Source organism: Cherax quadricarinatus, chromosome 92 (genome assembly GCF_038502225.1).
Source record: "Cherax quadricarinatus isolate ZL_2023a chromosome 92, ASM3850222v1, whole genome shotgun sequence".
Lineage (NCBI taxonomy): Eukaryota > Metazoa > Arthropoda > Malacostraca > Decapoda > Parastacidae > Cherax > Cherax quadricarinatus.
This window is the reverse complement of record NC_091383.1, coordinates 7,428,432-7,453,431: the sequence shown is the minus strand read 5'-3', so window position 1 is coordinate 7,453,431 and position 25,000 is coordinate 7,428,432. Positions and strand designations below refer to the sequence as shown.

Here is a 25,000-nt window from a genome sequence, read left to right as displayed (position 1 = left end):
AACAGCAGTTACAGCAGTTACGGCAGCAACAGCAGCAACAGCAGTTACAGCAGTTACAGCAGCAACAGCAACAGCAGCAACAGTAGCAACAGCAGCTACAGCAGTTACAGCAGTTACAACAGCAACAGCAGTTACAGCAGCAACAGCAGCAACAGCAGTTACAGCAGCAACAGCAACAGCAGTTACAGCAGCAATAGCAGTTACAGCAGCAACAGCAACAGCAGTTACAGCAGCAACAGCAGCAACAGCAGTTACAGCAGTTACAGCAGCAACAGCAGTTACAGCAGTTACAGCAACAGCAGCAACAGTAGCAACAGCAGCTACAGCAGTTACAGCAGTTACAACAGCAACAGCAGTTACAGCAGCAGCAGCAGCAACAGCAGTTACAGAAGCTACAGCAGTTACAGCAGCAACAGCAGCAACAGCAGTTACAGCAGCAACAGCAGTTACAGCAGCAACAGCAGTTACAGCAGTTACAGCAGCAACAGCAGTTACAGCAGCAACAGCAGCTACAGCAGTTACAGCAGCTACAGCAGCTACAGCAGTTACAGCAGTTACAGCAGCAACAGCAGTTACAGCAGTTACAGCAGCAACAGCAGTTACAGCAGTTACAGCAGCAACAGCAGTTACAGCAGCAACAGCAGTTACAGCAGTTACAGCAGCAACAGCAGTTACAGCAGCAACAGCAGCTACAGCAGTTACAGCAGCTACAGCAGTTACAGCAGTTACAGCAGCAACAGCAGTTACAGCAGCAACAGCAGTTACAGCAGCAACAGCAGTTACAGCAGTTACAGCAGCAACAGCAGTTACAGCAGCAACAGCAGTTACAGCAGTTACAGCAGCAACAGCAGTTACAGCAGCAACAGCAGCTACAGCAGTTACAGCAGCTACAGCAGTTACAGCAGTTACAGCAGCAACAGCAGTTACAGCAGCAACAGCAGTTACAGCAGCAACAGCAGTTACAGCAGTTACAGCAGCAACAGCAGTTACAGCAGTTACAGCAGTTACAGCAGTTACAGCAGCACAGCTGCTGCTGCTGCTGGCTGAGATGTCGCTTTTGACATCAATATTTAATGGGAATATTATGCAAATGTTGAGCGCCAGCTGTTGCTTGAGCGCATCTTACTTGACACTCACTTAAGTGCCAACTAGTTCCCACTCACTTAATATTACTCTGCTAAGATGTCAACCAGTTGATGTTATGTATTAGTAACAATAATTGATGTCATTGTTATCATTCATTAATGTCATCATCATTCATTGATGTCATTGTTTTTCACGGATGTCAGTTTTTTCCTCCATTGATGTCATTGTTTTTCACGGATGTCAATTTTTTCATTCATTGATGTCATTGTTTTTCACGGATGTCAATTTTTTCCTTCATTGATGTCATTGTTTTTCACGGATGTCAGTTTTTTCCTCCATTGATGTCATTGTTTTTCACGGATGTCAGTTTTTTCCTCCATTGATGTCATTATTCTTCATTGATGTCAACGTTTTTATTAACTGATGTCAATATAATCATTCATTGACATCATTTAAATATTAGTAACCCCGACATCATTTAATGTTAACATTCATTGATGTCATTGAAATGTTATCAGTGATGTCATTTAAGTGACATCATTAATATATTTAAATCTTATTGATGTTATTTACCATTCATTGATGTCATTTAATGTTACTACTATTTATTGATGTCATTTGAGTGTTATTGTCATTCATTGACGTCACTCACCGTCTAACTACATAAAAAATACAAAATACCTTGAGAATGCTTCTTCGGATAGGTGTGAAACCTCCAGCTTTGTTTAAGTGGAGGTTTATGGAGGTATATGACTGTGTTGGGTCTCAATATAACAATTTTACCGAGAAAATGTTTCGCCAGCCAGTGGCTTTTTCAGTCCAAAATAGGGAATAAGAGAGAAGGATAAGGTGTGTAAGGTAATCAGTCCCTCAGTCTGGAGTTGATGTTTTCAGTCTATCAGTTTATCGAGATAGACTCAACACAGCCACTCCAAGATGAGGGACTGATTACCTCAAACTCCAAGATGAGGGACTGATTACCTCAAACTCCATGATGAGGGACTGATTATCTCAAAACTCCAAGATGAGGGACTGATTACCTCAAACTCCAAGATGAGGGACTGATTATCTCAAAACTCCAAGATGAGGGACTGATTACCTCAAACTCCAAGATGAGGGACTGATTATCTCAAAACTCCAAGATGAGGGACTGATTACCTCAAACTCCATGATGAGGGACTGATTACCTCAAACTCCAAGATGAGGGACTGATTACCTCAAACTCCAAGATGAGGGACTGATTACCTCAAACTCCAAGATGAGGGACTGATTACCTCAAACTCCAAGATGAGGGACTGATTACCTCAAACTCCAAGATGAGGGACTGATTACCTCAAACTCCAAGATGAGGGACTGATTATCTCAAACTCCAAGATGAGGGACTGATTACCTCAAACTCCAAGATGAGGGACTGATTACCTCAAACTCCAAGATGAGGGACTGATTATCTCAAACTCCAAGATGAGGGACTGATTACCTCAAACTCCAAGATGAGGGACTGATTATCTCAAAACTCCAAGATGAGGGACTGATTACCTCAAACTCCAAGATAAGGGACTGATTACCTCAAACTCCAAGATAAGGGACTGATTACCTCAAACTCCAAGATGAGGGACTGATTACCTCAAACTCCAAGATGAGGGACTGATTACCTCAAACTCCAAGATAAGGGACTGATTACCTCAAACTCCATGATGAGGGACTGATTACCTCAAACTCCAAGATGAGGGACTGATTACCTCAAACTCCAAGATGAGGGACTGATTACCTCAAACTCCATGATGAGGGACTGATTACCTCAAACTCCAAGATGAGGGACTGATTACCTCAAACTCCAAGATGAGGGACTGATTATCTCAAAACTCCAAGATGAGGGACTGATTACCTCAAACTCCAAGATGAGGGACTGATTACCTCAAACTCCAAGATGAGGGACTGATTACCTCAAACTCCAAGATGAGGGACTGATTACCTCAAACTCCAAGATGAAGGACTGATTACCTCACACTATTACTCATTTTCATGTTATTCTCTGTATTGGACTGAAGAAGTCACTGGCGGGCGAAACGTTTCCTGAATAAAGATTCCTCAATATTGCACAAGTCTCATTTTTCAACTTATCGTTTTGCTAAAAAAATTCTAACTATTTTATTAAACAAATTTATATAAAAAAATTAAATAATAACTAGAGAATGACTGGTCTGATCGGCTTGAAACTTGTGTCGCTGGTGTGTGTCTTAAAGACTGAGAATGGCTATGTATAGACACCAGTTTACTAATTATGGCGAAAATGGTATCAAATACCGACAAGTTGATGACTAAGACACAGGTGCAACACCTGGTGTCTATTTGTAGACGTTTCGCCAACTAGTGACTTTATAACTAAGGAATGTCTACAAATATAGATACCCAGATGTTGGACATGTGTCTAATTCTTCATCTTGTCGGTAATGTCTACCATTCGTGTTCATTGCTTTTGCGGTACAGGCTTCTGGAGTTTGTTTAAAGCTGTAAAACCTCTTGGAACTGTTGGTCTCTAGCTCCTTGACCGCTTGCGGAGGTGCAGTTACATAGATCTATGTTGTCTGTTAGTAGTTTAGAAATATGGTTTGTGTGCTTCCAGCTTGCTTTGTGGTAGAGGAGGCTGGGGTTATGTGGTACAGGGATGTATCTGTCTTCTGGATCATTGAGGTACAGGTACCTGGGACTATGTGAAATAGGGATGAGGTACCGGTGTTGGACCACTGGGGTAGGTGATGCTGATGTCAGACCTGAGATGGAGGAGGCACCGTGGTCAAACTTGGGAGGTAGCAGGTAGTGGAATGAGACCTGGGAGGTAGCAGGTACCGGACAGGGACCTGGGAAGTAGCAGGTACTAGAATGAGACTTGGGAGGTAGCAGGTACCGGAGAGAGACCTGGGAGATAGCAGGTACTAGAATGAGACTTGGGAGGTAGCAGGTACCAGAGAGGGACGTCGGAAGTAGCAGGTACGGGAGTGGAACCTGGGAGGCAGCAGGTACCGTGATAAGACCTGGGAGGTAGCAGGTACCGGAGTGGGACCTGTGAGGTTGCAGGTACCAGAATGGGACGTGGGAGGTAGCAGGTACCGGAGTGGGACCTGTGAGGTTGCAGGTAATGAAGATAAATTTCTCTAGCTCAGACATTTATTTATTCCAGCTCAACGTATTCCGCCTGGAATACGTTGAGCTGGAATAAATATTCCGCCAGATCCAGACTCCCGTCCCTCGCCAGCGGGAGTCTGGATCTGGCTGTTACGCGGAAGAGAAAGGATTGTAGATAGAGTCGGGTCTTCCTGGCCGAATCCATGAGTCGACTGACTCCTAGATGAAGATTTAGACACTTGTGCAACATCTGGGTATCTTTATTGTAGACGTTTCACCCTCCAGTGGCTTTATCAATACAGATTCCAGGACATAATTTGAGGACAGTAGAACTATGTACACAAGATGAGGTAATCAGTCCCTCAACCTTGGAGTTGGTGTGGAGACCACCGTGGTTGTGAAGATTCTGGAGCAGGTGTATATTCTACACTAACACAGCTGTGTATTCTACACTAACACAAGTGTATACACTAACACAGGTTTATACACTAACACAGGTGTATACACTAAAACAGGTATATACACTAACACAGGTGTATACACTAACACAGGTGTATACACTAACACAGGTGTATACACTAACACAGGTGTATACACTAACACAGGTGTATACACTAACACAGGTGTATACACTAACACAGGTGTATACACTAACACAGGTGTATACACTAACACAGGTGTATACACTAACACAGGTGTACACACTAACACAGGTGTATACACTAACACAGGTGTACACACTAACACAGATGTATACACTAACACAGGTGTACACACTAACACAGGTGTATACACTAATACAAGTGTATACACTAACACAAGTGTATACACTACACAGGTGTATACACTAACACAAGTGTATACACTAACACAGGTGTATACACTAACACAAGTGTATACACTAACACAAGTGTATACACTACACAGGTGTATACACTAACACAGGTGTATACATTACACAGGTGTATACACTAACACAGGTGTATACACTACACAGGTGTATACACTACACAGGTGTATACACTAACACAGGTGTATACACTATCACAGGTATATACACTAACACAGGTATATACACTAACTCAGGCGTATATTCCACAGGTGTGGCAGCAGCAGACTTGCTACGCGGTGTTGATGTTCCGCTATACGCCTTCGCTGGAGGTCAGGCTACGCTAAGTTGTTCCTACGACCTGAGTGCTCGACGACTCTACTCCCTCAAGTGGTACCACAACGGCACGGAGTTCTATCGTTATGTTCCCACTGAGAGGAACAAACCCATTAACATCAAACCCAGTCACAAGTTCTCCGTCACTGTGAGTGTTCTCTAACATGTTCTGTTGTCTAATATTCTGTTCTTTATGATTTTCAGTATATGTTGTCTAGTTCTGTTATCCGACATGTTCTGTTATCTGTGGTTTCTAGCATATGTTCTCTAACTGGTGTTAGAGAACATATGTTTTCTAACGTGTTCTCTTTAGCATGTTCTCTTAAATTGTTGTTCAATAAGAACAAATTTGTATTTACAAAGATATTATTTGCGTGAATTTTCCCATTTCTGTTTATTTGTTCCCTCTGTCTTCTTTTCTCCTTCCTTCCGTCTCTTCTTCCCTCCCTTCCTCTTCTTCCTTCGTACTCCTCTCTCTCTCTCTCTCTCTCTCTCTCTCTCTCTCTATCTCTCTCTCCACAACGAGCCCAGAAAATGATGGATCAAAAGTCGATATCAACTCCAGAATGGATCGAAACACAGTCTTGGGTTCCCTTTACAATTCCTGGGTTAGTTATTAATTGTTGTAGTCATTGTATTGTGTGTCAGTTATGAATTGTTGTAGTCATGGTATTGTGTGTTAGTTATGAATCATTGTAGTCATGGTATTGTGGGTTAGTTGTGAATTGTTGTAGTCATGGTATTGTGGGTTAGTTATGAATTGTTGTAGTCATGGTATTGTGGGTTAGTTGCGAATTATTGTAGCCATGGTATTGTGTGTTAGTTATGAATTGTTTTAGTCATGGTATTGTGGGTTAGTTGTGAATTGTTGTAGTCATGGTATTGTGGGTTAGTTGCGAATTATTGTAGCCATGGTATTGTGTGTTAGTTATGAATTGTTTTAGTCATGGTATTGTGGGTTAGTTGTGAATTGTTGTAGTCATGGTATTGTGGGTTAGTTGTGAATTGTTGTAGTCATGGTATTGTGGGTTAGTTGTGAATTGTTGTAGTCATGGTATTGTGTGTTAGTTGTGAATTGTTGTAGTCATGGTATTGTGGGTTAGTTGTGAATTGTTGTAGTCATTGTATTGTGTGTTAGTTATGAATTGTTGTAGTCATGGTATTGTGGGTTAGTTATGAATTGTTGTAGTCATGGTATTGTGGGTTAGTTATGAATTGTTGTAGTCATGGTATTGTGGGTTAGTTGTGAATTGTTGTAGTCATGGTATTGTGGGTTAGTTGTGAATTGTTGTAGTCATGGTATTGTGGGTTAGTTGTGAATTGTTGTAGTCATAGTATTGTGTGTTAGTTGTGAATTGTTGTAGTCATGGTATTGTGGGTTAGTTGTGAATTGTTGTAGTCATGGTATTGTGGGTTAGTTGTGAATTGTTGTAGTCATTGTATTGTGTGTTAGTTATGAATTGTTGTAGTCATGGCATCGTGGGTTAGTTATGAATTGTTGTAGTCATGGTATTGTGGGTTATTTATGAACTGTTGTAGTCATGGTATTGTAAGTTAGTTGTGAGTCGTTGTAGTCATGGTATTGTGGGTTAGTTATGAATTGTTGTAGTCATGGTATTGTGGGTTAGTTATGAATTGTTGTAGTCATGGTATTGTGGGTTAGTTGTGAATTATTGTAGTCATGGTATTGTGGGTAAGTTGTGAATTGTTGTAGTCATGGCATTGTGGGTTAGTTATGAATAGTTGTAGTCATTGTATTGTGGGTTAGTTATGAATTGTTGTAGTCATGGTATTCTGGGTTAGTTGCGAATTATTGTAGCCATGGTATTGTGTGTTAGTTGTGAATTGTTGTAGTCATGGTATTGTGGGTTAGTTGTGAATTATTGTAGTTATGGTATTGTGTGTTAGTTATGAATTGTTGTAGTCATGGTATTGTGGGTTAGTTGTGAATTGTTGTTGTCATGGTATTGTGGGTTAGTTGTGAATTATTGTAGTCATGGTATTGTGAGTTAGTTGTGAATTGTTGTAGTCATGGTATTGTGGGTTAGTTATGAATTGTTGTAGTCATGGTATTGTGTGTTAGTTGTGAATTGTTGTAGTCATGGTATTGTGTGTTAGTTGTGAATTGTTGTAGTCATGGTATTGTGGGTAAGTTGTGAATTGTTGTAGTCATGGTATTGTGGGCTAGTTATGAATTGTTGTAGTCATGGTATTGTGGGTTAGTTATGAATTGTTGCAGTCATGGTATTGTGGGTTAGTTGTGAATTGTTGTAGTCATGGTATTGTGGGTTAGTTGTGAATTGTTGTAGTCATGGTATTGTGGGTTAGTTGTGAATTATTGTAGTTATGGTATTGTGTGTTAGTTATGAATTGTTGTAGTCATGGTATTGTGGGTTAGTTGTGAATTGTTGTAGTCATGGTATTGTGGGTTAGTTGTGAATTATTGTAGTCATGGTATTGTGAGTTAGTTGTGAATTGTTGTAGTCATGGTATTGTGGGTTAGTTATGAATTGTTGTAGTCATGGTATTGTGTGTTAGTTGTGAATTGTTGTAGTCATGGTATTGTGTGTTAGTTATGAATTGTTGTAGTCATGGTATTGTGGGTTAGTTATGAATTGTTGTAGTCATGGTATTGTGGGTTAGTTATGAATTGTTGTAGTCATGGTATTGTGGGTTAGTTGTGAATTGTTGTAGTCATGGTATTGTGGGTTAGTTGTGAATTATTGTAGTTATGGTATTGTGTGTTAGTTATGAATTGTTGTAGTCATGGTATTGTGGGTTAGTTGTGAATTGTTGTAGTCATGGTATTGTGGGTTAGTTGTGAATTATTGTAGTCATGGTATTGTGAGTTAGTTGTGAATTGTTGTAGTCATGGTATTGTGGGTTAGTTATGAATTGTTGTAGTCATGGTATTGTGTGTTAGTTGTGAATTGTTGTAGTCATGGTATTGTGTGTTAGTTGTGAATTGTTGTAGTCATGGTATTGTGGGTTAGTTATTAATTGTTATAGTCATGGTATTGTGGGTTAGTTATTAATTGTTGTAGTCATGGTATTGTAGGTTAGTTATTAATTGTTATAGTCATGGTATTGTGGGTTAGTTATTAATTGTTGTAGTCATGGTATTGTAGGTTAGTTATTAATTGTTGTAGTCATGGTATTGTGGGTTAGTTGTGAATTATTGTAGTTATGGTATTGTGTGTTAGTTATGAATTGTTGTAGTCATGGTATTGTGGGTTAGTTGTGAATTGTTGTAGTCATGGTATTGTGGGTTAGTTGTGAATTATTGTAGTCATTATATTGTGAGTTAGTTGTGAATTGTTGTAGTCATGGTATTGTGGGTTAGTTATGAATTGTTGTAGTCATGGTATTGTGGGTTAGTTATGAATTGTTGTAGTCATGGTATTGTGTGTTAGTTGTGAATTGTTGTAGTCATGGTATTGTGTGTTAGTTGTGAATTGTTGTAGTCATGGTATTGTGTGTTAGTTATGAATTGTTGTAGTCATGGTATTGTGGGTTAGTTATGAATTGTTGTAGTCATGGTATTGTGGGTTAGTTATGAATTGTTGTAGTCATGGTATTGTGGGTTAGTTATGAATTGTTGTAGTCATGGTATTGTGGGTTAGTTGTGAATTGTTGTAGTCATGGTATTGTGGGTTAGTTGTGAATTATTGTAGTTATGGTATTGTGTGTTAGTTATGAATTGTTGTAGTCATGGTATTGTGGGTTAGTTGTGAATTGTTGTAGTCATGGTATTGTGGGTTAGTTGTGAATTGTTGTAGTCATGGTATTGTGGGTTAGTTGTGAATTATTGTAGTCATGGTATTGTGAGTTAGTTGTGAATTGTTGTAGTCATGGTATTGTGGGTTAGTTATGAATTGTTGTAGTCATGGTATTGTGTGTTAGTTGTGAATTGTTGTAGTCATGGTATTGTGTGTTAGTTGTGAATTGTTGTAGTCATGGTATTGTGGGTTAGTTATGAATTGTTGTAGTCATGGTATTGTGTGTTAGTTGTGAATTGTTGTAGTCATGGTATTGTGTGTTAGTTGTGAATTGTTGTAGTCATGGTATTGTGTGTTAGTTATGAATTGTTGTAGTCATGGTATTGTGGGTTAGTTATGAATTGTTGTAGTCATGGTATTGTGGGTTAGTTATGAAATATTGTAGTCATGGTATTGTGGGTTAGTTATGAAATATTGTAGTCATGGTATTGTGGGTTAGTTATGAAATATTGTAGTCATGGTATTGTGGGTTAGTTGCAATAAATTCTAGATAATTTTAAGGTAGGTTCAGTTGCTGGGTTTCAACTCTATCGACTACATCACTGAAAGATCTGGAAAAATACTTATGATTGTAATAATTATTATAGATTTTTTTTCATATTATATTACCTTTAATTATCTTGATTATCACTCTTTAATTATATGTTTCAAATTATATTATATTTCATATATTAATTTTGAATTATATTATTATGTTTCATATAATTTAAATTCTGAATTATATTAGTTTTGAATTATATTAGTTTTGAATTATATTATTTTTGAATTATATTAATTTTGAATTATATTATTTCTGAATTATATTAGTTCTGAATTATATTAGTTTTGAATTATATTAGTTCTGAATTATATTAGTTTTGAATTATATTAGTTTTGAATTATATTAGTTCTGAATTATATTAGTTTTGAATTATATTAGTTCTGAATTGTATTAGTTTTGAATTATATTAGTTCTGAATTATATTAGTTCTGAATTATATTAGTTCTGAATTATATTAGTTTTGAATTATATTAGTATTGAATTATATTAGTATTGAATTATATTAGTTTTGAATTATATTAGTTCTGAATTAAATTATTTTTTTAATTACATTAGTTTTGAATTATATTACATTAGATCTGAATTATATTAATTCTGAAATACATTACTTCTGAATTATATTTGAGTTACATTAGTTTAGAATTATATTGCATTAATATTTAATTACATATGTGTAAATGAAAGATATTCCGCCATGATTTCTTTTTTTGCTAAAATTATTTTAAATTTATTTATAATCTGAATGTCAATGTAATTACATTAGAAATATAGATTTTATTTATTTATTTATTCCAGTTCCATTTTTGTGACGCATTTTACTGCAGTTACAAATAGACAAAAATTGTGAGTTTTAGGATTCTCGTGAATGTGTTCGAACACTGGCTTCGTGTGCTTGTTGATTTGGTTGTTCGTATCACTCGTGAATGTGTTCGAACACTGGCTTCGTGTGCTTGTTGATTTGGTTGTTCATATCACTCGTGAATGTGTTCGAACACTGGCTTCGTGTGTTTGTTGATTTGGTTGTTCGTATCACTCGTGAATGTGTTCGAACACTCGTGAATGTGTTCGAACACTGGCTTCGTGTGCTTGTTGATTTGGTTGTTTGTATCACTCGTGAATGTATTCGAACACTGGCTTCGTGTGCTTGTTGATTTGGTTGTTCGTATCACTCGTGAATGTATTCGAACACTGGCTTCGTGTGCTTGTTGATTTGGTTGTTCGTATCACTCGTGAATGTGTTCGAACACTGGCTTCGTGTGCTTGTTGATTTGGTTGTTCGTATCACTCGTGAATGTATTCGAACACTGGCTTCGTGTGCTTGTTGATTTGGTTGTTCGTATCACTCGTGAATGTGTTCGAACACTGGCTTCGTGTGCTTGTTGATTTGGTTGTTCGTATCACTCGTGAATGTGTTCGAACACTGGCTTCGTGTGCTTGTTGATTTGGTTGTTGCTTGTTGATTTGGTTGTTCGTATCACTCGTATCACTCGTGAATGTATTCGAACACTGGCTTCGTGTGTTTGTTGATTTGGTTGTTCGTATCACTCGTGAATGTATTCGAACACTGGCTTCGTGTGCTTGTTGATTTGGTTGTTCGTATCACTCGTGAATGTGTTCGAACACTGGCTTCGTGTGCTTGTTGATTTGGTTGTTCGTATCACTCGTGAATGTATTCGAACACTGGCTTCGTGTGTTTGTTGATTTGGTTGTTCGTATCACTCGTGAATGTGTTCGAACACTGGCTTCGTGTGCTTGTTGATTTGGTTGTTCGTATCACTCGTGAATGTATTCGAACACTGGCTTCGTGTGTTTGTTGATTTGGTTGTTCGTATCACTCGTGAATGTATTCGAACACTGGCTTCGTGTGCTTGTTGATTTGGTTGTTCGTATCACTCGTGAATGTGTTCGAACACTGGCTTCGTGTGCTTGTTGATTTGGTTGTTCGTATCACTCGTGAATGTATTCGAACACTGGCTTCGTGTGCTTGTTGATTTGGTTGTTCGTATCACTCGTGAATGTATTCGAACACTGGCTTCGTGTGCTTGTTGATTTGGTTGTTCGTATCACTCGTGAATGTGTTCGAACACTGGCTTCGTGTGCTTGTTGATTTGGTTGTTCGTATCACTCGTGAATGTATTCGAACACTGGCTTCGTGTGCTTGTTGATTTGGTTGTTCGTATCACTCGTGAATGTATTCGAACACTGGCTTCGTGTGTTTGTTGATTTGGTTGTTCGTATCACTCGTGAATGTATTCGAACACTGGCTTCGTGTGTTTGTTGATTTGGTTGTTCGTATCACTCGTGAATGTATTCGAACACTGGCTTCGTGTGTTTGTTGATTTGGTTGTTCGTATCACTCGTGAATGTATTCGAACACTGGCTTCGTGTGTTTGTTGATTTGGTTGTTCGTATCACTCGTGAATGTGTTCGAACACTGGCTTCGTGTGCTTGTTGATTTGGTTGTTCGTATCACTCGTGAATGTGTTCGAACACTGGCTTCGTGTGTTTGTTGATTTGGTTGTTCGTATCACTCGTGAATGTATTCGAACACTGGCTTCGTGTGCTTGTTGATTTGGTTGTTCGTATCACTCGTGAATGTATTCGAACACTGGTGATGTAATCAGTCCATCACCCTTGAAGTTTTGAGGTGGTCAGTCCCTCAGTCTGGAGAAGTGTTTTGATCCATAGTTTGGAACAATGTGAAGTTGAAGGGTATGTATGTAAAATGTTCGCTAAGACCGGGGTCCTGGCACAGGTTTAAATCTTGCGATGACCCGTCTCTGGCTCCTGAAGGAGAAAGGTTTCTGCAATGTTGCAGCATGTACTGCTCAAGCAGTGTTCTGAACAGTGCATCTGTTGCGTCTCCTAAGCAGCAACACCATCTGTAATCTTCGGATTCCTGGCAGGAACATTGGGTCACATACATGTCCATGCTAAGTACCTACACATACATATGTATATTCATGAAGACTGATACGTACACATATACATACTTAACTGTGGACACTAGGTAGGAGGAGGGTATGTGGTAATCACGGGCAACAGCTTGTTCAGGGTGCTGACTTCGTGGTACACTAAGGTAGCCGCAGTCCTCTCTGGGTCTTCTTCGGGAGGGGACGTCAGTGCTAGTAGCCTGCGGAGTGTTTCAGTGACAACTTTTCAAGTGAGAAGGGATTGTAGATGAATGGTTCAAAGAACCGACATGTTGTTAAATTAGACACATGTGCAACTCTTGGGTATCTTTATTGAGGAAACGTTTCGCCACACAGTGGCTTCATCAGTCCATACAAAGGATAAACTTGAAGAACAGGAGGAGAATGAGGTAATCAGTCCCTCAACCTTGAGTCAATGTGGTCAGTCCATCAATCTTGAATAGAATACGGCATATGAGCGGAGAAGCAGCTTATAAACCGTATGGCAGGAGAGGTGCAGCAGTCGTAGGTGGTGTCACATTTGTTCAATGTGGAAGTAGGTCGTGCCCAAGTAGGTCGTGCCCAAGTAGGTCGTGCCCAAGTAGGTCGTGCCCAAGGGTTAGGCAAGCGAAGAATTCCCAAGTATTAAGATCCCAAGAAGCTGCAGTGTCTGACAGGATTGTAGATGAATTGGATGGATTCGAGACCTGACGTCTCATTGATTACATTATTTCTTCTACTAGTGGGCTGCGCCTCACCTTTTGACAGTATATAATTCTTCAAACTGTTGCTTCAACTTCATCGTTGTTCATCCACACGAAAGAGGCACATGGCTGCATCCGAAAGGAAGAGGTCACGATCTTCCAAGAACTCAACCGAGGATTCGGATTTGGAAATGTGGGGCGCAGTTCTGGCGAAGAAGCTGCGAGACCACTCACTGGACTCTCTGGGTTCTTGGGACAGCGATACAAATGAAATCAGCCTGGCCAGTGAGAGGTATGAATGGCGAAATCGCCATTCCTACCACAGAAATACCGTATGGCGAAGGTTGGCAGGAAATACGAAGTCCAAGGGAAGGCACAGTGCTTCCCTGAAGATCAGTCAAGCTAAAAGATTCATAGATAACAAATTCGGACTTATCAACAAATGACACCATGACACCCCGTATGGTGATATAATTCACATGGAGAGAAAATACGGCCTGAAGATATCAGTGTCCCCAAATCTGAGAGTATATTCTCACTCCCCGAAACAGAGTCCTGTGAGGCACTCCAGAAGGTGAGTGACCTTGAATCACCACTCGTTCTCACAGAACTAAAATTCATAGACCAGGTGACGCAAGGCGAACTAATGCGCTATCCACTAGACATGCCTCTCAATTCAATCCTCAGTAACAAAAAAATACTGAAAGCTGAGCGGCTCCGAGCCAAGAAGGACGGCAGTGCACCTACGAGGTAGCTCTTGATCCAACATAGAGGACCTCTCCCAGCTCAGTTGGATCTCGGTTGGGTTAGGACGTACAACCCAGAACCTTCAAGGTGCTTTAGGAGCCACAGGTACAGCCACCTCAGCGGCATCTGCAGCGGGTCTCACCCGACCAAGAACTACTTTAGTAAACTGAAGTGAAGCTATGGAACCTCGATGTGCTAACTGCGGCAAGAAAAATGTTGCTTGGAACCTGTACTGCCCGGAGAGGCTCTGCCTTGTCAAGGCAGCATGGAAAACTCCAGTTGTCCAGCCTCCAACGCTAAATAGAGCCCTCGCCAACAGCAGCAGCCTCTCCCAGAGGCTACAGTAACAGGGAATCCAGCGCCATTTTCCCGACCACAGCTACGAAAATCGCCGAGGAAGCATCAGCGACGGGGTCGCGCCCTTGCTCAGCCGGCTTCCCATTCTCCCACCCGACAAACGGCAGCCAGCAGGCCCCATACTGCAGCCAACGCGTCAGCCCTAACACGATAACAGTCACCAGGGAGAAACACTGTAGACTAAGAGGGAATTGCAAGATAATCCCGGATTACTCCTGATCCATCAAATGATGTCGACTCTCACGTGCTTCACTGATATCATATGCGACCTGATAGACTCGGAAGAAAACAAAGATACATTTAGAACTATTGCGAAGACCTTCGTGAACATATACATGATGGGCAAAATAGAGTCTATGTGAGGCCTGATTGTCTCAGCTTGTTGTTAAACATAAAACATTTCGTTGTGGAACCTACAGGAGCTACAGCAAGACCCTGATCGCGGCCACAGAACAACTAAATTATATTGACATCTTCGAGATCCTCAGACGGGTCATCTTAGGATTAAGACCCGTGTCTAGACGCAGTTCCTGGCGAATCGATCAAATCAAAATCAAAGCTTCAACTTCACATTGTTCCAGACTATGGGACAAAACTCTTCTCCAGACCAAGGGACTGACCACCTCAAAACTGCGTCTTTATTGGTGATGGACTGATTACATCGTCTTCACATCTCTACTGCTTTTTCAAATTCTTCTATACTCTACCCAAAAACAATTAGACATATGTTCAACTTCTGGGTGTCTTTATTCGTAGTCGTTTCGCCAACCAGTGGCTTTATCAATACGAAGACATAATGTGAAGAACTATTTACAAAACATAAGGTAATCAGTCCCTCAGCCTTGGAGTTGGTGAAGAGCTCTGTTGTCTTGAAGACTGAGATTCTTCAAGACGACGGTGCTTGTCACCAACTCCAACTCCGTCGATTAAGATGGTAGTTAGATTCATGAAAATAGTGTTAGACGAGTCTGTGTTAAAGGAACTGAAGAACTTATGGGAAAATTAGGGTTACGTTCCTGGGACCTCAAGAAAAGCCAAAACTTTTTTTTTCGGTCTCCAAATCTTACATAAATTAAGTAATAATACAGGTGTTGTTTATTACTGTTACAATGTATGTTTTCTTCTGTTGCTTAAGCCTAAAACTGAAGAGAAATAATATTTCTTACTTTAAATTGTGGTTGCTGATATTTGTGGATGAGTGTGAAGGAGTGGAGAGGCCTATCTGGGCTGAGGTGGATGGTAGACCAGTCAGTCAAGTCAGTACAGTCAAGTGAGTCAGTAGGTCAGCCAGTCAAGTCACTACAGTCATTCAATTGAATAGGTCACTCATTTAAGTCAGTAGGTCACTCATTCAGGTCAGTCGGTAACTCATTCCAGTCAGTTAGTCAAGTCATTCAGTGAATCAGTTAAGTCAGTCAGTTAAATCAGTAAGCCATCAATCAGTAAATCAGTCAGTCAGTCAAGTAGTACACAGTCAGTATATCAGTCAAGTCATTCAATAAATCAGTTAAGTCAAGTCAGTCAAGTAATTCAGAAAATCAGTAAATCAGGTCAGTCAGTAAGTCAGTTTTCCAGCTTCCGGCACTGATTTTTTTTCCCTACCATGAAGCAGAATCGTTTAAACTGAATTTTAAGAAGTGTAAAACGAAACTATACCGCAATCTGACAATAGTTTAATGGAGAAAACGTTTTAAAGAAAACGTTTTTAATGGAGGGTCTATTGTAATTCTACAATCTTCCAATTACGTCCTTCAATTTGTACTGATAAAGCCACTGGATGGCAAAACGTCTACAATAAAGATACCCGGAATAAATATCCCTAAATGTTACCTATGTGTCATGCTTACCAACTTGTCAGTATTGTATACCATTTTGACTCTTGTGCAACATCTGGTTACCTTTATTGTAGACGTTTCGCCATCCAGTGGCTTTACCAATGCAGATTCTTGGACATAATAAGAAAACAGAAGAACTACAGAAGATGAGGTAATCAGTCCCTCAGCCTTGGAGGTGGTGTTTGAGCACCATGGTTGATATTCACTCTGTCAGACACTGCAACACGATGGTATCTTGGTACAGAAAACACTTTGGACAACTTTTTTAAGAGAGAATTGTTGGATCTGAGGGGGATGCGACCTCTCAGTGGCTACATTCTTTTTTCTCCCACTCTACACCTCTCCTGCCCGCAGTATATAAGTCTCCACACTGTTGCTTGTTCTTTACGTTGTTTCAGACTATGAAACAGAATTCTTCTCCAGGCTGAGGGACTGACAACCTCAAACCTACATGGACTGATTACATCGTCTTCACATCTCTACTGCTCCTGCCTACTGTCTGTACTCGACTGAAGAAACCTATTATGTAGGTGAAACGTTTCGGAATAAAGTTGCCCAACTGTTGCCTATGTGTCTTACCTACCAACCTGTCGGTATTATATACCATTTTGATATTCATACCCAGATGTTGCAAATATGTCTAATTTTCATCTTGTCGGTAGCTATGCGCTCTATATTTGCTCTACGTCATCGGTCTTGACTGTCATTCTCTCCTGACCCTATCATTTACATGCGGCAAGAGTTGGGCTCTGTCCCAGGCCATATAGTGCGTGGTCTTGTCCCATGCATCACACACGATTTTAGTGTTGTGTATTCCACAGTATATTTATGATCCGGGAGTCGTGTCTGGAGATCACAGGTTGTCTCACTGATACAATTTACTGCATCCGGTACAAGGAATGGTGTAATCCTAAGCTGAGTTGTTACATGCACTGCGGATACAGGGTTTAGCGATGGTCTTTAATGGATTTACATAAAATCACAGCTACTGGGCTTTTAGCTTCATGGAGTCTGGTGACAACAGCAGTCAAACCATACCACGGGCTGGGTTAGAACCCGCGATCAGAAAGTCTTAAAACTCCAGATCAACGCGTTAGCTACTTGGCCCAGTGGCTAACGCGTCGGTCTGGAGTTTAAAGACTCTCTGACCGTGGGTTCTAACCCCACTCGTGGTATGGTTTGTTAGCAATCGTGTCGTTACGGTTTCGTGACTCGCTTCGAGACAACAGCAGTGTAACCTGTGAGAGGTACGACCAGTCTAGCATCTTCACTGTTCTTCCTGGGAAGTCTGCGATAATACTCTCAGAGTGGAGTTAAATTGTTTAAAATACCGACACAAAGACAGTGTAATGCGATCCTTTATTGACTACGTTTCGCCCACACAGTGGGCTTAATGAAGTCACAGATCTACCTGAGTAATGAGTACATATACTCACGTACTCTTTGGAGCTATTACTACTACTCCTGGCTTACCGCCTGACTCCTGCCACCATATGTACTCGTTTCTTAGTTTTCTCTTTTTTCTGAGCAGCGACTCAGGGAGAACCCCCTCCATATGATAGGTGGTGGTCCAGAGCGCAGTGTACCGCCATCCACCGGCTTCGTTTGGGCTTTCCCACAGCCCAGATGATGGTAGACAAGGCTGAGGAGATGTGCCAGTACTGCCAGCACGTTGTCCAGCTGCCCGTAACACACTATCTTCTGGAGTTTGAAGTTACTGAGACACTCCGCAGGCAACTACCACTGATGTCCCCTCCCGAAGAAGACCCAGAGATGACTGCGGCCACACTAGTGTACCATGGAGTCAACGAACCAGACAAGCTGTTACCCGTAATAACGACATATCCTCCTCCTCGCTAGTGTCCACAGTTAGGAGTACATATAGTGTTGTTATAAGACGCACCAGATGAACGACCAGAACACTGTTTCAGCAACATACGTTGCAACATTGCAGAAACCTTTCTCCTTCAAGAGGCAGAGACGGGTCATCGCAAGATTAAGACCCGTGCCAGGACCCCGGTCTTGGCCAACATTATACATACATACATCTCTCTCTTCCTCTCTTTCTCTCTCTCTCTCTCAAAACTTATCACCAGTGTTCTCTCCAACAATTTACAGTCAGCACTTCTTGTCATTTTTTTTTGAAGACTAATACACAATCTGCAATGCAAGCTTTTAAAAGGAAAAAGCTTTTCCGTGTGTAGTGCTTTATAAATTGGTTCTACACTAGGAGTCTGACGATACCAATTTTTCGGCCTATACCGATACACAATTTTCGGCCGAAACCTATCCTTTTCCTACAACTAACCATCTCAACTACTGTTAGTAATTCAGATATTACTACTGCTGTTTATGCAGATATTAATACTGTTACTAATACTTTTACTATACCTATTTTAACTACCAATCACTGCAATCACTGCTACCACTATTTCTACCACTACTGAAAATTGATTACTCTCTAGAGAGTCTTCCAGCTCCATTCCCAAACATCTTACTGCTTGCTAATTTCAACCACAGGCGTATATAATGGAAGAATGTAGCCAATAATGTTATAGCAGACACAATCTCTGGAGGAAGCACAGGTGAAAGGTCACACACACATGAACTGCTAAATCTCTGCGATATACACACCTTAAGTTAGCAGATAGAGGAGCCAACATGACTGCAAAATACACTTAACCTTATCTTCACAAATAATGAGGACCTGGTAAAAGACATATCAAAAATAATTAATTCTGATCACAATGTAATCGAAGTTCAGACTTATATCAGCAAAATGCACGTAGCTGTGAAGGTGTCTTCACAAAATCCAACTTCAACAACAAGAACATTAACTGGGACCAGGTGAATCGTGTATTAAACGAAACATGTTGGGAAGATATCTTAATTAACATGGATCCAAACCAGTGCCTTGAAAAGATCAATTTCCTGGCAGCTGAAGTATGTTCAAGGCATATTCCCCTAAGAAAGAAGTGAACTGGAGAGAGAAAGACGGTCTCTCTGCTGAAGAGGACGAAGAATCACTGAGCTCCTCAAGAATGCTAGATTATTTGATACACAGAAGGAAGCACTGACCAGCAAGTGGAAAGTATCGAACTTAAGTTAAAGGACTCATACAGGACCCAGGAGAGACAGGAGGAGCTAAAAGGGATTAGTGAAATTGAAAAATTCGAAATATTTCTTTTCATTTGTCAAAAACAAGGCACATATCACATCTAGTATCGGGTCCTTGCTCAGACAAGATGGGACTTACACGGTTGACAACAAAGAAATGAATGAGATACTGGAATCCCAATATGACTCTGTGTTTAGTGACCCACTAATCAGTCTAAAGATCGACAATCTAAATGATTATTTTATGAATGAGCCTCAAAACTCCATCAATGTATGAGATTTCAGACATTACCCTAACTCCCATAGATTTCGAGAAAACCATTGACCTCATACCCATGCACTCAGCCCCGGGCACAGACTCGTGAAACTCGTTAAGAACTGCAAGAAACCCTTTTCGCATGCCCTAAGTATACTATGGAGGAGCTTAGACATGGGTGAAATTCCAGTCACTAAAAACAACGGATATATCCCCACTCCATAAAGCAAAGCATTAGCTAAGAACTATAGACCAACAGCTCTAACGTCCCACATAAAAATCTCTGAAAGAGTGCTAAAAAGCACGATTGCAAACTACATGGATTCCCAATAACTTCACAATCCAGGGCAACAAGGGTTCAGAGTAGGTCACTCCTGCCTCTCACAACTACTGGACCACTATGATACGGTCTTGGATACACTTGAAGAAAAACAGAATGCAGATATAATATACACGGACTTTGCAAACGCCTTTGCCAAGTGCGATCATGGTGTAATAGAGAAAAAAAAAAGTGTCAAAGGAATAACTGGCAACGTGGGAAGATGAATCTTCAACTTTCTAACCAAACGAACACAGACAGTAGTGGTCAAATGAGATAAATTGGAGGCTGCCATAGTGAAGAGCTCTGTTCCACAAGGCACAGTACTCGCCCCCATCCTGTTCCTCATCCTCATATCAGAGAGAGATGTAATCCACAGCACCGTGTCATCCTTTGCAGACGGTACTAGGATCTGCATGAGACTGTCACCTATTGAGGACACGGTTGTTACGCTTTTTTACAACATGAATAAAAAGTCCTGGCTAGAGGCACTTACATTATTTAAAATAGAAAAAGAAACAACTCTAGGGCCAGTTTGTACCATCACATTAAATGTGGAACGTTAGTCAATATTAATAAGGACACAAAAACTCACCTATACAAAAATATATTAACAACAACGTATATACAACCTAACAATCTACTCTACTACAACCCACATTACCTCAATCCAGTTTACATTTACCCAGTACTCACATTGGCTCACTAGCACACTGCTACTGGTGAGAAAAACGAAATATATATTTATAAACTTAAGCTCCATGACACCCCCTTTCCTTTCTGCTGGTCCGTCTACCAGCAAGAAAAAATATCATCCAAGTACTCTTCAAAAAACTTTAATAGGCCTCTGCACACTAGGACCTTACAGGTGAACATGAGAACACATAATCACTAATAAAATTGTAGATGAATGGTTCAAGGAACCGACACGTTGTTAAATTAGACACATGTGCAACTCTTGGGTATCTTTATTGAGGAAACGTTTCGCTAAAAAAAAATAAATCACCCATTCACGTACTTACACCACTGTGTTTTGCTCCCTCTGCTGTGCTTTACCTACTGCACAAAGTACCTCACTCTCCTCTCTCCTGGCCACTCTGACCAGGAATAATAAACGTTAAATTTCAGAATAATCCAGGAATTATGGAGTATTTTTTTTATTCAATATTTTTACTGCAACAGTGTAATAATGGTTAACCTCCATGAGGATATAAACCAAGTTTTCCAATGGTCAACGGAAAACAATGTGATGTTCAATGAAGACAAACTCCAACTACTCCGTTATGGAAAACTGGAGGAGATAATAACTAGAACAGAGTATACGACAAACTCTGATCACACAATAGAGCGAGGAAATAATGTAAGGGACCTGGGAGTGGTAATGGAGGATCTCACTTTCAAGGATCACAACAGTCCCACGATCACAACTGCAAAGAAAATGATAGGATGGATAATAAGAACGCTCAAAACAAGAGATGCCAAGCCAATGATGATCCTTTTCAAATCACTTGTTCTCTCTAGGCTGGAATACTGCTGTACATTAACATCTCCGTTCAAAGCAGGTGAAATTACAGATCTTAGAGAGTGTCCAGAGATCCTTTACTGCACGTATAAGTTCTGTCAAGCACCTTAACTACTGGGAACGCTTGGAAGCACTTGACTTGTACTCGTTGGAACGCAGGAGGGAGAGATATATCATAATCTACACTTGGAAAATCTTGGAAGGAATGGTCCCAAATCTGCACACAGAAATCACTCCCTACGAAAGTAAAAGACTGGGCAGGCGATGCAAAATGCAGCCAATTAAAAGTAGGGGCGCCATTGGTACACTAAGGGAAAACACCATAAGTGTCCGGGGCCCAAGACTGTTCAACAGCCTCCCATCAAGGATAAGGGAAATTACCACTAGGCTCTTGGCTGGCTTCAAGAGGGAGCTGGACAGATACTTAAAGTAGTGCCGGATCAGCCGGGCTGTGGTTCGTACGTTGGACTACATGCGGCCAGCAGTAACAGCCTGGTTGATTACGCCGTGATGCACCGGGAGGCCTGGTCGTGGACCGGGCCGCGGAGGCGTTGACCCCCCGGAAAACCCTCCAGGTAGACTCCAGGTAGACTCCAGGTAGTCTCCAGGTAGACTCCAGGTAGACTCCAGGTAGACTCCAGGTAGTTTCCAGGTAGACTCCAGGTAGACTCCAGGTAGACTCCAGGTAGTCTCCAGGTAGACTCCAGGTAGACTCCAGGTAGACTCCAGGTAGACTCCAGGTAGACTCCAGGTAGTCTCCAGGTAGACTCCAGGTAGACTCCAGGTAGACTCCAGGTAGTCTCCAGGTAGACTCCAGGTAGACTCCAGGTAGACTCCAGGTAGACTCCAGGTAGACTCCAGGTAGTCTCCAGGTAGACTCCAGGTAGACTCCAGGTAGACTCCAGGTAGACTCCAGGTAGTCTCCAGGTAGACTCCAGGTAGACTCCAGGTAGTCTCCAGGTAGACTCCAGGTAGACTCCAGGTAGACTCCAGGTAGACTCCAGGTAGTCTCCAGGTAGACTCCAGGTAGACTCCAGGTAGTCTCCAGGTAGACTCAAGGTAGACTCCAGGTAGTCTCCAGGTAGACTCCAGGTAGACTCCAGGTAGACTCCAGGTAGTCTCCAGGTAAGTCTCCAGGTAGACTCCAGGTAGACTCCAGGTAGTCTCCAGGTAGACTCCAGGTAGACTCCAGGTAGTCTCCAGGTAGTCTCCAGGTAGACTCCAGGTAGTCTCCAGGTAGACTCCAGGTAGACTCCAGGTAGTCTCCAGGTAGACTCCAGGTAGACTCCAGGTAGTCTCCAGGTAGACTCCAGGTAGACTCCAGGTAGTCTCCAGGTAGACTCCAGGTAGACTCCAGGTAGTCTCCAGGTAAGTCTCCAGGTAGACTCCAGGTAGACTCCAGGTAGTCTCCAGGTAGACTCCAGGTAGACTCCAGGTAGACTCCAGGTAGTCTCCAGGTAGACTCCAGGTAGACTCCAGGTAGACTCCAGGTAGACTCCAGGTAAGTCTCCAGGTAGACTCCAGGTAGACTCCAGGTAGTCTCCAGGTAGACTCCAGGTAGACTCCAGGTAGTCTCCAGGTAGTCTCCAGGTAGACTCCAGGTAGTCTCCAGGTAGACTCCAGGTAGTCTCCAGGTAGACTCCAGGTAGTCTCCAGGTAGACTCCAGGTAGACTCCAGGTAGTCTCCAGGTAGACTCCAGGTAGACTCCAGGTAGTCTCCAGGTAGACTCCAGGTAGTCTCCAGGTAGACTCCAGGTAGACTCCAGGTAGTCTCCAGGTAGACTCCAGGTAGTCTCCAGGTAAGTCTCCAGGTAGGTATCCACAATAAACTTGTCATTGTTAAAACTGTAGTTATTATATTCAACATATTTACCTGGAGTTTACCTGGAGTTTACCTGGAGAGAGTTCCGGGGGTCAACGCCCCCGCGGCCCGGTCTGTGACCAGGCCTCCTGGTGGATCAGCGCCTGATCAACCAGGCTGTTACTGCTGGCTGCACGCAAACCAACGTACGAGCCACAGCCCGGCTGGTCAGGAACCGACTTTAGGTGCTTGTCCAGTGCCAGCTTGAAGACTGCCAGGGGTCTGTTGGTAATCCCCCTTATGTGTGCTGGGAGGCAGTTGAACAGTCTTGGGCCCCTGACACTTATTGTATGGTCTCTTAACGTACTAGTGACACCCCTGCTTTTCATTGGGGGGATGCTGCATCGTCTGCCAAGTCTTTTGCTTTCGTAGTGAGTGATTTTCGTGTGCAAGTTCGGTACTAGTCCCTCTAGGATTTTCCAGGTGTATATAATCATGTATCTCTCCCTCCTGCGTTCCAGGGAATACAGGTTTAGAAACCTCAAGCGCTCCCAGTAATTGAGGTGTTTTATCTCCGTTATGCGCGCCGTGAAGGTTCTCTGTACATTTTCTAGGTCGGCAATTTCACCTGCCTTGAAAGGTGCTGTTAGTGTGCAGCAATATTCCAGCCAAGATAGAACAAGTGACCTGAAGAGTGTCATCATGGGCTTGGCCTCCCTAGTTTTGAAGGTTCTCATTATCCATCCTGTCATTTTTCTAGCAGATGCGATTGATACAATGTTATGGTCCTTGAAGGTGAGATCCTCCGACATGATCACTCCCAGGTCTTTGACGTTGGTGTTTCGCTCTATTTCGTGGCCAGAATTTGTTTTGTACTCTGATGATATAAGCTAATGTTTATTACACAATACTTAAATAACAGTGGAAAGTTAAATATTAAGCATGTTAAATTATCTGAGATGATAATGTTAATATTTATTACTTAGTTTGTTGTCTTAGTTACTAGTTGCGTGTACTCACCTAACTGTACTCACCTAACTGTACTCACCTAACTGTACTCGCCTAACTGTACTCGCCTAACTGTACTCACCTAACTGTACTCACCTAACTGTACTCACCTAACTGTACTCACCTAACTGTACTCACCTAACTGTACTCACCTAACTGTACTCGCCTAACTGTACTCACCTAACTGTACTCACCTAACTGTACTCACCTAACTGTACTCACCTAACTGTACTCGCCTAACTGTACTCACCTAACTGTACTCGCCTAACTGTACTCGCCTAACTGTACTCACCTAACTGTACTCACCTAATTGTACTCACCTAACTGTACTCACCTAACTGTACTCACCTAATTGTACTCACCTAATTGTAATTGTACTCGCCTAATTGTAATTGTTCTCGCCTAATGGTACTCACCTAACTGTACTCACCTAATTGGGGTTGCAGGGATCGATTCACAGCTCCCGGCCCAGCCTCTTCACTGGTCGCTACTAGGTCCACTCTCTCCCTGCTCTATGAGCCTTATCATACCTCCTCTTAAAGCTATGTATGGTTCCTGCGTTCACTCTATCACTTCCAAGACTTTTCCATTTCCTGACAACTCTGTGACTAAAGAAATACTTCCTAACAATATGTGAGAGAGAGAGAGAAAGAGAAAGAGAGAGAGAGAGAGAGAGAGAGAGAGAGAGAGAGAGAGAGAGAGAGAGAGAGAGAGAGAGAGAGAGAGAG

General features: G+C 41.6%; 1 protein-coding gene across 1 annotated transcript in view; it reads left to right on the top strand.

Annotated features, from left to right (window-relative positions):
- Positions 1-25,000, top strand: part of LOC138855390 (uncharacterized) — a 465,601-nt gene that overhangs the window by 422,064 nt on the left and 18,537 nt on the right. Inside the window, exon 2 of the mRNA XM_070104528.1 lies at positions 5,311-5,522. Coding sequence (XP_069960629.1) covers positions 5,311-5,522 — 212 coding nt within the window. The remainder of the gene's footprint in view (positions 1-5,310; positions 5,523-25,000) is intronic.